This window comes from Erpetoichthys calabaricus, chromosome 3, assembly GCF_900747795.2.
Source record: "Erpetoichthys calabaricus chromosome 3, fErpCal1.3, whole genome shotgun sequence".
NCBI lineage: Eukaryota > Metazoa > Chordata > Cladistia > Polypteriformes > Polypteridae > Erpetoichthys > Erpetoichthys calabaricus.
The window spans coordinates 296,283,375-296,301,980 of NC_041396.2; the positions used below are offsets into that span (position 1 = coordinate 296,283,375).

The window sequence follows — 18,606 nt, forward strand, 5'->3', positions numbered from 1 at the left end:
AACTTTACAGAAAACTAAACTGAAAACTAACTTACCTTGCTGACCAAGTTTAATGTTCAAAGTATTAATTGTTAAAATAACAGTGAACAAAGTATGGAATTTGCATTACTGAACAAAATTACACATAAGTGTACAACTTCACTTACCTGTTAATGTATGACCGTTCATTTAACGTTCCTTTTGACAGATTAATGCAAAGAAATTGCGCAGTTCGTCGTTTGGAAAAATCCAGAATGTTTGAATTTCCTCCTCAATTTGCGCATGCTCATTAGATGAAAAGTACCAGGATTTTGCTCAGCTAACATGTATTTTTTCGTCAAACCTGAAAAGCTCACTAAGTACAGAAACATTACTTCACTTAAAATATTTTATTAAGTTGAGTGGCAATTATTGCATGATCATCTATTCAACACATTTTTCTGTTTTAGGACAACATTTTTTAACTCAGTTGTTGCACCAACATTTTTTTCTTCATAACCACAAATTTTCCTTTCTTGGATTTTTTACAGTGCAGCCGTATTTTTTGCTCCACCTTTTTGTAAATAGAACTGCAGCAGCTTGACCACGGAGCGATTAAAGGTGTCACAGTATGGAACGTTGCGATCCGCTGATTTTCCGCAGTTTTCTAGTGTGTGTGCGGTGCACAGAATGTGCACAAGGGAGTCTCCTACTGCAGCCAGTTGCAGTAGTTTCGGAGCAATGCCGTTGTATATACAGACGTTAACAGCAGGCCCGTCACTGCACACGGCGACCAACTTTCTCTTCCAGTTGGCCAAGCCTGCTTCCTGGAAAAGTTTAACGAGGCCGTCTGTTACAGCCTGCGCAGATCGGTCAGCACCCAGTTCGATTAGGCCAAGGAACTCCGTGGTAAACTGCCTGATGTTGGACACAGACACAATGAAAATGATCTCATGCTCGGTTTTAATGATGTCTTCCAATCCATCAAAATCAGTCTCCAAAATTAAGCAGACTCCAACTTTGCTTTCAACTCCGTCCTGATAGTGCGCGCGATGGTCTGCATTATCTGCGTGGCCACCTCACGTGAATGATACGCAGTTCCGACATTTACTCCTAGCGCTCCAGTAAAGGAATATCTTCAGCATAGGAAGATAGGGGACGAGCGTGTTTAGCTTTATGAAAGGCAAGGAGAAAAATATTACACAGAGCTTGCCGTTGTTCTTCATTGACCTTTGTTCGCCATCTAGCTAGAGGGCGAGTGGAAATTTCTTCCTGACTAGCTTGTTTATTAGAAATAGCTTGTATTACATTCATGTGCTCCTTGCTCATTTCATGTTTGTCAAATAACGGATGACTGAAATTCTTTGAGCCTGTGTAAAAGGCACTTGTTTTGTCTGCCATATGTGGATGCGAGCGGCACAACTTACACCACATTTCAGTGCCAGTGCAGGATTTACGTATAAGCTACACAAGCTATACCTTAGGGCCCCCGTCTTCTTGGGGGCCCCCAAAACAAATTGTCCGAGTGAGCAATTGTCATATATACTTAAATATACTACAGCATTATTTGTCCCAATCAGGCCCGGCCTTAGGCATAGGCGAAGTAGGCGACCGCCTAGGGCCCCGGCATCCGGGGGGGCCCCGGATTGACTCCTTGGTCTAATTTTCACACATTTCACAGAGCTTCCAGGGGGGCTCCACCCCCCTCAGGGGGCCCCTGGACCCCCCTTTCGCCTAGGGCCCCATAATACCTAAGACCGGGTCTGTTCAGTGCGCTCATCATTAGCTTCAAGCTACGGCACATTTTGGAGCCACTTTTCAGAAAATAAAATCTTTTTTTCTGCTCTGGCTCGGCTTGTTGTTTCTTTGCAGGTGGTGAAACGCCAAAGTAGCTGCTTAATGTCTGTTGTTTTTTAGACATACTGTATTGGCAACACAAGATAATCAAAACCAAAAAGAAAACAAAGTATATTAGCAACATGAGGTGTCTGATATCGTTGCTTTTAAATTTGATGTCAAGCTTTTGAAATTTGATATCAAGTTGCTGAAATTTGATATCGACTTTACAAAATTTGATATCATGCTTTTGAAATTTGATATCACACTTTTGAAATTTGATATCAAGCTTTTAAAATTTGATACAGAGTTTTTAAAATCTGATATCACACTTTTGAAACTTAATTTAAAAAAGAGAGCTTAAATGCTTCCATAGTATGGCAGGTCACTTTAACATTTAATCCATTTGTCTTTTTATGAAATTACAATGTTGATATCCATTTTTAAAAACTTGATATCAAATTTCCAAAGCGTGATAACAAATTTCAAAAGTTCAATATCAAATTTCAAAAGTTCGATATCAAATTTCAAAAGCGTGATATTAAATGTTACAAACGTGATATCAAAATGACAAAGTATGGTGTGAGAGTTTAAAATGCATATATATTTGCATTTCAGCTGTCATACCAAATTTGAAAAGTCCGATATCAAATTTCAAAGTGCTGATATCAAATTTCAAACTCATGATATCAAAGTTTTGAAAGCACATCAAATTAAACGGATTAAATGTTAAAACGACCTGCCATATTGGCGCCGTAGGGACACACATAGGGCGGAGTGGTGGCTCTGAGGCTGAGGATCTGCGCTGGTATCCAGAAGGTTGCCGGTTCGAATCCCCGTCACTGCCAAAAGAGATCCTGCTCTGCTGGGCCCATGAGCAAGACCCTTAACCTGTACAATGGCTGACCCTGCGCTCTAACCCCAAGGGGTATGCGAAAACTAACACATTTCTAATACGAGAAATCGTATAAAACGAAATACAAAACAGATGACGTTACTCATTTACAATTTTTGTCGCGCATGCGTATCAGCGTACCAGTTATGTGCACCCCTGCCTATAAGCCATCTCTACACAAAGCGGAGGCAAAGGCGGCTAAAATAGAAAACCTGCACTTGTCTGCTGGTCAGACAGGTTATATATGGTTACTTATTACAAAACAGTTAAATGGGGAGGCAAGTATGAGTAATGAGTACAGTAATACCTGACTAAAAAGTCCCGATCAAGCTAGCAGTATGCGTAGCGATGTATAAGGAAAATGCCATACTGGTTAAGCAACGACCGCTCAGTGTTAAAGTACGCGCTTTGATGTCGGGGTCTTTTGACATTGAGAAACGGGAGATACATGCAGGAGAACTTAGTTTGTCGCAGATCGCTGCACTATCATAGGCTATCTGTTTGCTGATAAGAGAGCCGCTTTTGTTGAAAGTAAAGGACGTGCTGCACACGGGAGCGCAGTTTATAGCAGAGAAGATTGCTGATGGGACAGGAGGCAATCAGTCAAGTATGTTGCTAGTTGTGCAGGAAAAACAGGTAGAGGTGTTTTATGATGGCGAGCATCTTGGTGAGAGCAGCTTGCAGCGGCAGAGAACAGCGGGGGAGGGCAGGGGTGGAAAGAACACCCCTGAGGCCAGCGTTTGAAAGGTGGTCCCCTGTAACTGAGATAAGCGGAGTGATAGTGGAGACCTGCACACATATGACAATTGTTTTAAGGAAAAGCACTTTTTAAACATTGATTTACATTTAAAATTGAAGTAGCATTGATCCTGATAACTTTAAAGGTGAAGAGCTGTTACAGGCTTATAGGATAATGAAACACCCAGCAACAGCCGTGGAAATGAAGCTGGTTATTGAGAACATTCCTTTCAAAGCCCCTGTGTTGATCAGTGCTGCAGAGAAATCAATATTTACTGTATATTGGAGAGACAGTGTACAAGGAAAGCTGCTATAATGTGAAGGTTATTTGTATGTGGTAATGAAGGAAAGTGTAAGTGACAACATGGTGTGCATTTGCTTAGTGATGGGCAGATGCAACAATTGGCATGAAAAAATGTCAGGCAGTAGCATAAAAACAGCCAATGCTAAACTGTAAGTGAAGGCAGAGGAGTGATAGAAAGGGAAAAGAGTAAAAGTGTTTTCTTCCATTATTCTGTACTGCACTGCATTCTCTGTATAATTCTGATGTTTATCCAGTATTTAAAAATATGCTACGCCAACAGTTAATTCACAACTTTTGGTAAAGGTAACCATCACCTTTTGACATCCGGCGCCGCCGAGAGTGGCAGCCTTTTCAGCAGTGTGAATTTCCCATTGGGATTAATAAAGTATCTATCTATCTATCTATCTATCTATCTATCTATCTATCTATCTATCTATCTATCTATCTATCTATCTATCTATCTATCTATCTATCTATCTATCTATCTATCTATCTATCTCAGTGCTAAGATAAAATTTGATTTACAAATTGAATGTGGAGCAATTGGTGGGTTTGTATAGCCATTGTAGACTGCTAGGCATGAGTTGAATAATGGGTTTGAAAACAATGAATTAAAGAAAAATGGAGGAAATGAAAGCAAAGCAAGTGTTTGTATATGAATGCTTTTGAATGTATTTAAATTAAAAGTGAATTTGGAATGGCTATTTTAGCAGTTAGTTGGAATGAAATTCTTATTGGTGTTTCAAGCAGCACATTTATATGGGGAATAAGAAAATGGAAGGCAGTGGCTTATCTTCGTTGTGATGCGTATAGCTATGTATGTGTGTGTTAATCTTAAAGTGCAACAGTAGACCAACCTGATAACAAACTTGATGAGTACACTTACCTTTGAGAAAACAGGTAAAGGGTAAGTAGAGGGAAACACTACGATAATACAATCACAGACATTTTTATTAATGCATTTTATTAAATCTCAATTTCTTAAAACATGGGTCTTTGGGTCACAGGTTCTCGCCATTGGGTCACCTAGAGTTTCTTAAACATTTTGTTTTTCTTGCAACCCAATCTTTCCCTTCTTACTGTCTTCAAGACCCAGTCCATGACAGCCATGAGATTGGGGGAGGGTCCTCCTTGAATAATCACCACCGGCATTCATAGCTGTCCCCCTTTAAAAATCACAGCTAAGTGCTGGTGAGACCCCTTAGAGAATCAGCTCCAACAGTCATATTGAAGCAATGTCGATTTCTAAACAACCCGCAGCAGCCCAATACAATACACTTTAAGCTGGGTTGTTGTTGTTGTACATGGTCCATTCCCATTAAATGTAGTGGTGAGTCACAATCCTAGGTGACAAAATGGCAGCAACCTGTGACCCAATGGCACATAGTTTACAAAACTGTAATTTGATAAAATACACTACTAATAAAGTTTGTGATGCACCATCTGTTGGAATGACAAATGCAACACATATATCTTTGTTATATGCCATTTACTATGGAAGTCAAAAAAGGACATGGGTCTAACTGCAATACCTATGATGTAGTTCACATAATACCCACAATGTCAGTCATGAAAACACCCTGTGAGTTAGACAACCCTTCACAACCCTAATGTTAACCATAGTTAGAGCCAGTCAATCAATTAGGTGACACACTGAAAAAAGTATAACATTGATGTTCTTCATTCAAAGTAAATGTTCTCTTTCAAGCAACTTAAGATTATTCATTTAGTGTTGTAGCTTGAAATATTTGGTTTCAGATCTCAATCAAAGTAAAAAATAATTGTTTGTACCAAAGTAAGTTATGGTGGAGAGAATAAACATAAAAATCCTATTTCGGTTAACCTAATATTTCAGGTTGTTTGTGTGCTGTGTGGCAGGGCCGTTTGTATATTCTTTCGGTCGAACTTTCCAGCGTGATGGCTTTCCAACTGCCAAAAAAGAAGAACACTTCCCGAGTGGAGTGGACGTGGCTATACAGGTCTGGTCATTTTCAGCAGCAAAATTTTATAACGGAGGATTTCTGGTAACCCTGTTTCTCAACTGTTAATTTTAAGTATAAGAACTCATAATAAAACATACTTTCAAGAAAGCTGTAGAAACGTTTAATAATTTTTTGTTGTATATTTAAGATTTACACTGCAAAATGCTTGTGTATTTGCACTATATTTTTAAATAACTGTAAAAAGTGCAGCATTGGAATGTGTTATGTTCATAATATTTCTAATAGCATAATAACAGGTTACGACCAACAAACCATTTTAAATTGTAGCAACTTAAAAAATAGATTTACTTAAGTTTAAAACAAGTGAATTACACCCAGTCACTCTAAATGATTTGCCTCAACTTCAAAATTGTCGGTTCAATAAGATAAAAAGAATTATGTTGAATCAGATTGAAAATATTAAGTGTGAATCATTACCTTCATTATTTTAAGTTGAATGAAGGTTGTACATTTTTCAGTGCATAGTTGGTTGCCTCAGGCGTCAACACCTGAGGGACACTGCTAAGGAGTGTTAAGCATTGTGCACTCTATACTTTTCCATTACATCCACGCTATGAACAGCAAGGGACACCTTTTTTTTATTAACTAAAGAGGTGCCCATTCCCCAGATCCATTGCCTAGGGCTCCATTTGGATTTTGACTGGCACTGACCATAGTATAACCAGGCACATGATAAGCATTTCATGACTGACATTACGGCCATTACTTGATGTTGGGGCATTTTGTGACCCATATCATGGGTACTGCCAGTCTGCAATTACACTCTGCCACGTTAAAGCATTGTTAATATTAATGATGTGCCATCTGTTATAATGAAAACGGCAATGCATTACTACAGTTTGTTCTGATGCGCCATCTTCTGGAATGGAAGAGACAAAGCAGCTAAAGAGACATACAGATACATAGACACATATATATGTCCTTTAATTAAAGTGTTTTATTATTATTATTATTATTATTATTATTATTATTATTATTATAGGGCGGCACGGTGGCGCAGTGGGTAGCGCTGCTGCCTCGCAGTTGGGAGACCTGGGGACCTAGATTCGCTTCCCGGGTCCTCCCTCCGTGGAGTTTGCATGTTCTCCCCGTGTCTGCGTGGGTTTCCTCCGGGCGCTCCGGTTTCCTCCCACAGTCCAAAGACATGCTGGTTAGGTGGATTGACGATTCTAAATTGGCCCTAGTGTGTGCTTGGTGTGTCCTGTGGTGGGTTGGCACCCTGCCCGGGATTGGTTCCTGCCTTGTGTCCTGTGTTGGCTTGGATTGGCTCCAGCAGACCCCTGTGTTCGGATTCAGCGGATTGGAAAATGGATGGATGGATGGATTATTATTATAATTAGCATCATTAGATAGGATTTAATTATCATATTCATTGATTATTAAAATATTTACTCTAGCTGTGACCTTAAAAACTTTTAAGAAAAAACTACCCTTTTATTGGAGATTTGTTTTAATAATATAGTACCTCCCACAGATAAACAAATGGATGGATATTCATTTCCTCTGTGATGTGTCTGTCCTGATGTAAACTGGTGGCCTGTTGGGGGGCTGATGTGAAAATGAGTGTAACATTCCCAATTTTTTTATAACCCATAAAAATATGGAAAAAAACAGTTATTTTTCAAGATGTCCCATTCACTGCAAACTCTCCCTTCCCCTTTTCCGTAACCCGCCATGCCCTTCCCAGCCCTTCCAAACACATCACACCTCGTTTAGATCTAAACGCCCTCCTAATCCCCAAACCCCTCCTGGCGGCTTTTATAGACGGGTCACTTTCTTGTATTGGCTGCTCTTCTCTAGCTGGGGTCCACGTGCGCGCGTCGGTGGAGGGCTTTGGCAGGCTCCAGCTTATTGTTGCTTAATCCAAAGTGCGCTGTGAAGGAACGGATCTCTCGGGAAGAAGCCACTCCTCACCTGCAGCGACGATGAGCGAACGACTGGAGCAACGCACAGCAGGACAGCCTGAAGGTAACAACGCGTCAGGGGGGTCCAGTTGGGGGTCTCGTTCACGTTTGACTCGAATGGGAATCATAGGGATTGGGTTAGTTTTTAAAGGACAAGTGTAAGCGCCTCTTACACGTAAGCTGTACAGAACGAGGATAATATTATCAGATGTAAGGGGGGCATTAGCCAGGCACTATCAGCGCTGCAGTGGAAATTTCCATGAAATTCAGCGCCTCTTTCGGTTGGGGGGGTGGGTAGCAAGGATTAAGGAAACAGAATACAGGATGGCTCGCTGCCAAAGATGAGTGGGAGTGATTGACACAGACCCAGGTCCGGCGCTACCATTAAGGCGAAGTAGGCATTCGCTAGGGAGCAGATCTTTGGCTGGAGGTCGGGCAGCCGGCCGAGTTGGCTACCGAACAGTCGGTTGGTGCACTAATAGGCTTGGCCTCGGGAGCAAAATAACCTAGCACCGGCAAAGCACAGCTCCCCAGGATTTAGTCACTTCGCTTTAGAGCCTTTTTAAATTAATTGACACATATTGTTACCCACGCATTTCGTAAAGTTTACAGAGCTGTATGTTGGAATTGGAAGGCGCACCGCGTCAGTCCCGCTGGTACCTTTCAGCATGCGCGCACGACGCATGCGCCTGTCTAAGATTATGTCAGACTGGTGGACACACTTGAGCTGGCGATCGCTCTTAACTAGCGGGCTGACTGGCTGGACGCTGAAGTGCAGCCCCTGTCAAGTCCGCCAGCCGGTCGCACTTGCGGTGCAGTGGGGGTTTGGCCGGTCGGTCTCGTACGCCGCAGTCTTTACAAACATGGACAGAGCGCTTGGATTATTGTGTGATTGATATTCACTGTAAAGCCAAGGGCAGAACTTTTTATGTAACACGTATAAGCGAAAAGAATCCATTAACATTTTTTAAATTATTATTTACTCAGGTACATTACATTGGTTTCCGATTATGTAGACCAGAAGTTTCATTCTACGTTTGAGGTTCAGTTGCATCCTAGCCCAGGCTGACGTTCTTAAAAATATTGAAGCCAGTTTTTAAAGATTGTCTTTAAAATCATCCATCCATCCATTTTCCAACCCGCTGAATCCGAACACAGGGCCACGGGGGTCTGCTGAAGCCAATCCCAGCCAACACAGGGCACAAGGCAGGAACCAATCCCGGGCAGTGTGCCAACCCACCGCAGGACACACACAAACACACCCACACACCAAGCACACACTAGGGCCAATTTAGAATCGCCAATCCACCTAACCTGCATGTCTTTGGAATGTGGGAGGAAACCGGAGCGCCCGGAGGAAACCCACGCAGACACGGGGAGAACATGCAAACTCCACGCAGGGAGAACCCGGGAAGCGAACCCAGGTCCCCAGGTCTCCCAACTGCGAGGCAGCAGCGCTACCCACTGTGCCACCGTGCCGCCCTCTTTAAAATCATCTCATGTTTTTTTTTAAAAAAAAGTAATTCAACATGTTCTTCAATTGTTGCTTTAAAGTAGTCCGGTATCAATATACAGACGTGGACAAATTTGTTGGTCCCCTCATTGAAGAAGTGCTCACTGCCTCCTGAAAAGCAATTGTCACCCTGTGTAACTACATGCCTTTAATATACCATCGAGTGTGACAAGTGATCAAGTATTACTTATTCTGCAAAGATCTTCTAAAAAGGCCTGCACAAATGTGTTGGGACCCCAAGAAAATATCATAAAGAATTGAATTCAAGTGATTTTTCTACAGGCAATTCTCCGATTCTTTCAGTCTTTAGAAAGTCTTCCGGCCTCATCACTTTGTTCACATTTTCTTATGTTGCAGCCTTGTGCTAAAATCATTTACATTCATTTTTTTCTCTTATAAAGCTATCAGCGCATGCTCCCAGCCTCTCCTCCTCCTTATAAATCATCACTCAGTATCGTCAAATAACAAAGCAAAGACAAGAGTTTAGAATTTTTTACAAACTCATTAAAAAAAAAAGCAGAAATGTCCCACTGACACAAGACCCTTCACAGAGGACTTAGTTGAAGCTGCTAAGCTTCTAAATCTGGAATTGGGAGTTGCAAGCTATTCTTTTCTATAGATTCTCTCAAGGTGGGATGGAGACCAGCTATGTATGTTCAGATCTTTCCAGAGATGTCTGATTGGGTTCAAGTCCAGGCTCAGGACATTTACAGATTGTCCCTTAAGCCACTCTGCTGTTGGCTTTGCTTTGTGCTTAGGGTGACTGAACCTTTGGCCCAGTTTGAGGGCCAGTGTGCTCTGCAGTAGGTTTTCATTAAGGATATCTCTGTGCTTTGCTCCACTTGGCTTTCCCTCAACTCTGACTAGTCTCCCAGTCCCTGAAGCTGTCACCATTGTGCTTCACTGTTATATTGGTGGAAGGCGATGGGTGGTACTTAGTTTCCTCCTGATGTGACACTTATAATCAAGGCCAAACAGTTCACTCTTGGTTTCTTGAGATCAGAGGTGTGAAGGTGTGGGTCCTGCTCCACGTTCCTTCTTTCAGATTTGGGAGCTTCTTGAACCCATCACCATTGATAATGCAACCGAATGAGCTGACAAATGAGCACATGAAGAAAGGGGAAGGTGCAAAAGTGTTCACAAAAAAAAAACACATAAATAGTGTCCACAATGTAGTGCTCAAAGTTCCATGAATAAATAATCCATAAAAACATGAAAAAGTGGAGGTTAAAAGCAATAAATAAAACTAGGTGAAAACCATGGCAGGAAGCTGTCCTTCTTGGACATAAATCCAGCATATGCTAACTTAAGAAGAACATGTGCATAATAAATAAACTATACAACCCCCCCCCCCCCCCCCCATTGATCATACTCACTTAGTCACCTCCCTCACCCTTTAATGTGTTGCTATATATTGCCTTTGATTCTTGTAAGTCTAAGCATTATCCTCTGATGAAGACCCCTGGTAGGGGTTGAAAGCTCAGGAATTTAAACTACTTTATGATACATGATTCATTTTTTTCTCCCTTTGTGGATCTCCAGCTGCAAATATATATATATATATATATATGGTTGAAATAGTTTACTGTCAAATAAATGCAAAGAGTACGCGACACGTGTTTCGCCCTCATTCTGGGCTCATCAGGTGTACACACTCCACTGCACTCCCTCTCGGGAATCGAACCTCGGCGCCAGAGGCGATGCCCCTAACGTTACACCACGGCGTGTGGTTCGTTTATTTGACAGCAACGTTAGGGGCATCGCCTCTGGCGCTGACGTCCGAGGTTCGATTCCCGAGAGGGAGTGAAGTGGAGTGTGTACGCCTGATGAGCCCAGAATGAGGGCGAAACACGTGTCGCGTACACTTTGCATTTATTTGACAGTAAACTATTTCAACCATTCTATGATCTGCTCCTCACAAACTGAGGGCACCGTGGCGGATGTTAGCAGATTGCTGGCCAACCACAAACGTTACCTGGTAGGTAACCACCCATACAATCAGATTGTGACACAGACTACGAATGCCGTGATATATATATATATATATATATATATATATATATATATATATATATATATATATATATATATATATATATTTGCCGTTGGAGATCCACGAAGGGAGAAAAAATGAATCACGTATCATAAAATAGTTTTATTCCTGAGCTTACAACCCCTATCAGGGGTCTTCATCAGAGGATAATGCTTAGACTTGCAAGAATCAAAGGCAATATATAGTTACACATTCGAGGTGGGGGGGGGGGGGGCGGTTGGAGGTGACTACGTCAGTATGATCAAGGGGGGGGGGGGTTGTATAGTTTAATTATTGTGTACATGTCCTTCTTAAGTTGGCATATGCCAGATTTATGTCTAAGTGTCTGTTGATGGCGTTTTTATCTGATAGCCAATATATAATATACTGTGTGAGATAGAGTCATCCATTTTCATTTGCCCCTTTACTACCTGAGTTAGCAGAATTTACACTATATGGCCTACAGTTTGTGGACAGTTTGTGTTTTGTTGTTATCAGGTGCATCAAATCAGCACATGGCCATGTAATCTCCACAGACCAACATTGGGTCATTCTGAAGAGCTTAGTGGCTTTAAATGTTGCACTGTCACAAGATGCCACCTTTGCCACAAGTCACGTACGTGAAATTTCTGCTCTGCTTGATCTGCCTGGTCAACTCTTAAGTGTTGTTATTGTGAGTTGGAAACATTGAGGAGCAACAACTGTCCATCCAGGAACTGGTAGTCCAAACAAGCGTGTAAAAATGGCTTCTCGTCTGTGGCATCACTCACAACGGAGATCCAAACTGCTTCTGGTAGCAACATCAGCACAAGAACAGTGTGACAGGAGCTTCATGAAATAAGTCTCCATGGCTGGTTTCATGGATGGCCAGGGACCCTGCCCGGTTGGGATGCCAAGATTATGGAAGGACCAAGGGAGAGAGAGTGGTCAGGGCATTATCTCCCCTGGGTCACCATGTCGCTAGGTAGTAGCCCCCCTGGGTTGCTGCAGTGTCATAGATTCCTGCAGGGCTTCATGGGAGTAGGAGTGTAGGACAGCCCTGTTGGGTTCTGGGGGTGCTGCAGGGGCTACAGAGCTCTACTTCATTGGGCTTCCACTTTACCTGGAAGGACTTCCGGTCCACAGTGTTGGGACACCAGGTACTTGAATAAAAGGAGCCAGCTACCAACACTCTGGGAGCCAGAATCAGGAGGGAGGTGGGCAAAGCTTGCTGGAACAGGAGTGGAGGCAAAGAAGAAGAAAGCAAAGAAAAAGCTTTGGAACTGTGTATTGGTGCTTGACTTTACTGTGCTGCTGCAGGGAGTGAGGGAAAGCCCTTCCCCATGTGAATAAAAACGTGTGCTGTGCTGGAACTTCTGTTCAGGTGTCTACTTGTGTTGGGTTTGGGTGGCAGGAGTGCCCCCGTCTGGTCACACAAGCCTAACAACAATATTTATTTGTAGGGCATGTTTTCATACAAATGAAACGTAATTAAAAGTGCTTTACAAGATAAAGAAAGATAAAAGAAAAAATATAAAAATTAGGCAATACTAATTAACAAAGAATAAAGTAAGGTCTGATGACCAGGGAGGACAGAAAAAAAAAACTCCAGAGGGCTGGAGAAAAAAAAATCTACAGGAGTTCCAAGACCACCCAGCCCCCACTGGGCATTCTACCAAATATAAATGATCTCAATCAGTCCTCATGGTGTTCAGGCTTCACATGGAAGAATTAGATGATGATGGTCATGTGGACCTCTGGCCTCCAATCCTTCAATGGAGGGACTGCGTGGTGCCCTGATCAGGTGGTGGGGGCGCAGATCATCAGAAAAAGTACAGCAGAGAAAATAGGGGTTAGTATGGATTGTTAATTAATAATGATAATTAAATGCATGTACAGAATATCAGGGTTACACTAAAATGAAGCTCTGAGAGAGCCATGTTACAATTAGAGGTCTCTGGCAGTGTTTCAAAGTGCTCCACTGTATCAGCCTGGCGAGTTTCTATCGGTCAGCTATTCAGATTTGAGGTGCATAACAGCAGAAGGCCGCCTCACCACTTCTTTTAAGTTTAGCTCTTGGAATTCTAAGCAGACCCCCATTTGAAGATCTAAGGTTACGATTTGGAGTGTGAGGTGAGAGGCATTCTGGGATATCGGATGGAGCAGATTATTGAAGGCTTTGTAAACCATAAGCAGGATTTTAAAGTCAATTCTAAATGGCACAGGAAACCAATGCAGTGACGCTATACACAATGAAAAGTGTTGGCTGGGGTGGTGTAAAACAAACCACCATTAGACTTGTGAGCAGTGGACACATGTTCTCTGATGGACTAATATGAATTTGGCAGATGCCAGGAGAACACTACCTTCTTGACTGCCTACTGCAAAGTTTGGTGGAGGACTGATAATGGCAGGATTTGGGCTTGGCCCCTTGGTTCCATTCAAGGGTCCTGTTCATGCTACAAATAACAAAGACATTCGAGAAAATTGGGTGTTTCCAGCTTTGTAGCAACAGTTTGTGAAGATCCTTTTCTGTTTTAGCATGACTGTGCCCCATAAAGACATGGAGGGACTTGAGTGGCCTGCCCATAGCCAAGACCTCAGTCCTAATGAACACCTTTGGAATGAATCAGAATGTCGATTACTAGCCAGGTCTTCTCATCCAACATCAGTACCTGACCTCCGAAATACTCTTTTGGCTAAATGGGCACAAATTCCCACAGGTAACACTCCAAATTCATGGAGAAGTATCCAGCAGCAGTCAGGATGGTTTTAGGACTCCGACAGATCCGAGCACTTGAGCCATTCTGAGGCCCAGAACTTTTTGTATTCATGTGAGAAATGCGACATTTATTTTTACCTCTTGTGTAGCTGTGCAATTAAATAATTTACTGATTGAATTCAGTGGACACTTCTAATGCTAGGTGTGGCTTTACCTAGAAAATTAATTCATTTTTTTTTTTTTTTCACACAAAAATAGCTGACTTCTGAAAACACACACACGTATATATCTCTCTATTATAAAAACAAAATCCTGGGAGAGAAAGACTAGGGAGACGAGATCACAGAAGACACTTAAAAGACCCATGAAACGAAAGAGATTGGCCATGGAGTGTCTCGTGGGGACCTTAAACATGAGACTTTGTGCCAAGAGATTGACCCAGGACCGTCTCGCGGGGACGTAGAACATGAGATTCTTGCAAGACATGCCCTACTTAGAACCAATATCAAATAAGACCAAGGGCCGCAAAACATTCAGTCGTGTGAAGGCTTTGAGCACACACAGATCCAGGGCTCTCAGCGCATATAAAGCGTATAAGGACAATACGTTATAGATGAAACGTCAACGACTAAGTGAAAAAGAAAGAGCAGCACGGAGAAAAGAGAATCAAAAGCATTGGAGAGAAAAAGAAAAAGAATAATCGAGGTGCAAATTCAGAAAATAAGGTAAGTAATTATCAGCCCGGAACAAGTGGAATTAAAAAAAAAGTATGTCCAATCGAGCTCAGAATTAAAAGACAAAAAGTAAAAGACAAAGTAGAACTTCATAAAGATGTTCAAAAATGTTGGTGCTATACATATGCAGAGCAGTCTAGAGATTATGAAAGCAGTGGAATTCAAAAGGCTCAAAAAAAAACATTGGCGCGATACACATGTGGAGAAAGTTAAAGAATATGAAAGCAGGAAAATTAGAAAGTATAAAAAAAGGAAGTAAAGATCGCAGTAGATCAAACAAATGAAAATTATTACTCGAAAAAAGGGAAAATAATCATCACGGACAAGGTGTCATTGAAAAAAAAAAGCAGGACAAAGCGAGGTCAGAAATAAAAAACAGAGTAAAAAACAAAGTAAAATGTCATAAAGAGGTTACAAAACATGGGGGCCAAACACATGCAGAGCAGATTAGAGATAATGAAAACAGTGGAATTCAAAAGACTCAAAAAAAAAAAAAGGTGCAAAACACATGTAGAGCAAGATACAGAATATGAAAACAGAAAAAAACGACAGTGTCAAAAAAAGAAAGTAAACATCGCATTAGCGCAAAGAAAGAGAAATTATTACTCGGAGAAATAACGAAAAGGCGAACAGAGATCGAATATATGGACACAGGTGATATGTCAGAAGTATGGAAATATTGTAAGGCTTTGAAGTTTAAGTCAAGAGAATTTCAAGAACGTGTTTTACCTCACATGCATTTATTGGTTACTTTGCAAAAAAAATTATTAACTGCTGATGATGTGGATCGCTTTGTCTGTGCTGAAATTCCAGAGAAACCTATCCTGAATTATGGTACAAAGTCATTAAACACATGTCTCACGGACCTCATTTAAAAGATTCAGCATGTTGGGACGTGAAAGATTCCAAATATTGTTTTTACCAAAGTTCTGAAATAAAGTAAAACTAATGAAATAGCAACAATTTAAAGAAAAAAAAAATCTTAAAAGTGTGTATCCAGAAAACCAAACACAGGGGTTGGCGAGTGAAGCGAACAGGGGGCAAAGCCCCCTAGTATATATATATATATATCTGTACATATTAATAAAAGGCAAAGCCCTCACTGACTGACTGACTGACTGACTGACTGACTCATCACTAATTCTCGAACTTCCCGTGTAGGTGGAAGGCTGAAATTTGGCAGGCTCATTCCTTACAGCTTACTTACAAAAGTTAGGCAGGTTTCATTTCGAAATTCTACGCGTAATGGTCATAATTGAAACATGTTTTTTGTCCATATACTCTAATGGAGGAGGCGGAGTCACGTATCACGTATCGCGTCATCACGCCTCCTACGTAATCACGTGAACTAAAAACAAGGAAGAGATTTACAGCACGAGTCAAACGCGGGAACGAAGGTAAATGACGTTAATTTTTCACTGTTTTTTAATACTGTGTAAGCATACATATTAACACATGTGCAATTAAACGTGTGCATTTACGGGGTGATTTCTCAGGCTTAAAAGCTCGCCTTTTATCAAACGCGGGAACAAAGGTAACTGACGTTGTTCACTGTCTTTTAATACTGTGTAACCATACATATTAACACATGTGCAATTAAACGTGTGCATTTACGGGGTGATTTCTCAGGCTTAAAAGCTCGTCTTTTACTAAAAAGGTAAATGCAAAACTATTTTCAATCATTCTATGATCTGCTTCTCACAACTGAAGGCACCGTGGCTGATGTTACGTCATTTGCTGTCCAACCATAAGCGTTACCTGGTAGGTAACCGGCCAGTCACTTCACTCCCTTACGGGAATCGAACCTCTGAGGTTTTCTTTTGTTCTTAATTAAAATTTAAAAGCAATACTTCACCGCTGCTAAGCCCCTCTAGCGCTGACGTCCGAGGTTCGATTACCGTAAGCAACTGCAGTGAGTGTGTAATTACATTCATGGCATTCGTAGTCTGATTCACAATCTGATTGTATGGGTGGTTACCTACCAGGTAACGCTTATAGTTGGCCACCAAGTCAGGTCGAAGTGATCACTCGAGTAAAGGCAGCTTCACAAAAAAACAGATCCTTAACAAACTGTTATTAGTATATTTTCCCTCAATTTAAAAAGGTTTTATTTTCTTCTTAATAAAAATTTAAAAGTGGTACTTCGCTGGTGCGAAGCGCATGGATTTGACCGACTGACACATACAGACATATTCATGAGTGCAGGTACTTCGGAAAGAAAGCACCGTGTAAACCTAAAGTTTAAATTAAGTTCATAGACCTACAAAAGGTTGTCATTCATTTGAGGCAAGATTGCTTTTCTTCTGTACAACTATACGTTGCATTCTCAAGAGTGTGCTTGCACGGCTTCGGATATAGATATATATATATATATGTATGTATGTCTATATATAAATATGTAAGCTTATAAGTACTGCCTTACTTCTCTTTAAGAAAGGAAGATGTAATGATACTTGATTTAAACGATTCCATGTCTTCCTGGGTTTGCTTAGCTTATTGTCAATATCTTTATACGTTTTTTTAAGACTTATTGACTGAAACGGGCTTTTACGAAAAAAGTTAGGGCTTTGCTACAGGATACACCCTCCACAAGTTAAGCAAGTAAAAATAAAATATATATTTCTGTTTTATTTAAACCTTTTAACTTCGTATGCATAGCCCCATTTGGCTGTTTAATTTTTTTTTTCTTTCTTCAGTAATATTTAATTTCCTTAAAGAAAAAGAACATATCCATTTTACTTTTTTTGTATCTCTTTAGTAATATTTTAGTGTAAAAGGATAACCAGTATTTAAACCTTTTATGTTACTTTATAAATTTATTTTACACAATGTTGGAAAATTAATAAGAAAGCTACATATTTTGGCAGCTGCTGCTTTTATTTTCAATGAAATGAAAAAAGCTCTCCAAGACAAAACGTCAATGAAGAAGAAACAGTTTGCACTATCTAAAAATCAGAAACCCTCATTTATAAAAGTTTGCTGCAGATGACTTAACTGAAAATAAATGAATAGTTCCTATGTGTATAATACATATTTATCTATTTTACTTATGCCTTTATTCCACCAACTTACAACATCTGAGGTTCAATTTGTTACATTACTTTTGTTTTTTGCAGCACAGGCAGGTGAAGTGACTTCCTCAGGGTCACACAGTGGTGTCAGTGCCAGGATTTGACCAACAAGCTCCGGGTTTACTGAAATATTACTGAACAAAGAAAAAAAACGAAAACGGGCAAATGGGGCTATGCATACAAATGTCCATCCATCCATTATCCAACTCGCTATATCCTAAATACAGGAGCCAATAAGTAGATATGTATATATACAGTATATATATATATATATGTATATATACAGTATATATATATATATATATATATATATATATATATATATATATATATGTGAATGTATGTATGTATGTATATATGTATGTCTATATTTATATATATATATATGTAGATATGTAAATTTGTATATGTATATATATATATATATGTTTATGTGGATGTGTATATACGTATGTATATGTAGATGTGTATATGTAGATATGTATATATATGTATATATGTTTATGTGTAAATATAGTTACATAACCTCTTTAACACACTACTTCTCCGCTGCAAAGCGTGGGTATTTTGCTATATGTAGATATCTGTATATGTAGATATGTATATATATGTATATATGTATATGTATATATATATATTTACATAACCTCTTTAACACACTACTTCTCCGCTGCGAAGCGCGGGTATTTTGCTATATATATATATATATACTAGCAAAATACCCACGCTTCGCAGCGGAGAAGTAGTGTGTTAAAGAGGTTATGAAAAAGTAAAGGAAACATTTTAAAAATAACGTAACATGATTGTCAATGTAATTGTGTTGTCATTGTTATGAGTGTTGTTGTCATATATATATATATATATATATATATATATATATATATATATATATATATATATATACATTCACATATATA

General features: G+C 40.2%; 1 protein-coding gene across 2 annotated transcripts in view; it reads left to right on the forward strand.

Moving 5' to 3' along the window:
- Positions 1-18,606, forward strand: part of csad (cysteine sulfinic acid decarboxylase) — a 112,815-nt gene that overhangs the window by 37,252 nt on the left and 56,957 nt on the right. The window contains exon 1 of one of the 2 annotated variants that reach the window (XM_028798563.2): positions 7,526-7,702. The exons of the other annotated variant lie outside the window; for it this stretch is intronic. Coding sequence (XP_028654396.2) covers positions 7,660-7,702 — 43 coding nt within the window. The 5' untranslated portion in view covers positions 7,526-7,659. Of the gene's footprint in view, positions 1-7,525; positions 7,703-18,606 lie in introns of those variants that run through there. 2 annotated transcript variants of the gene reach the window in all.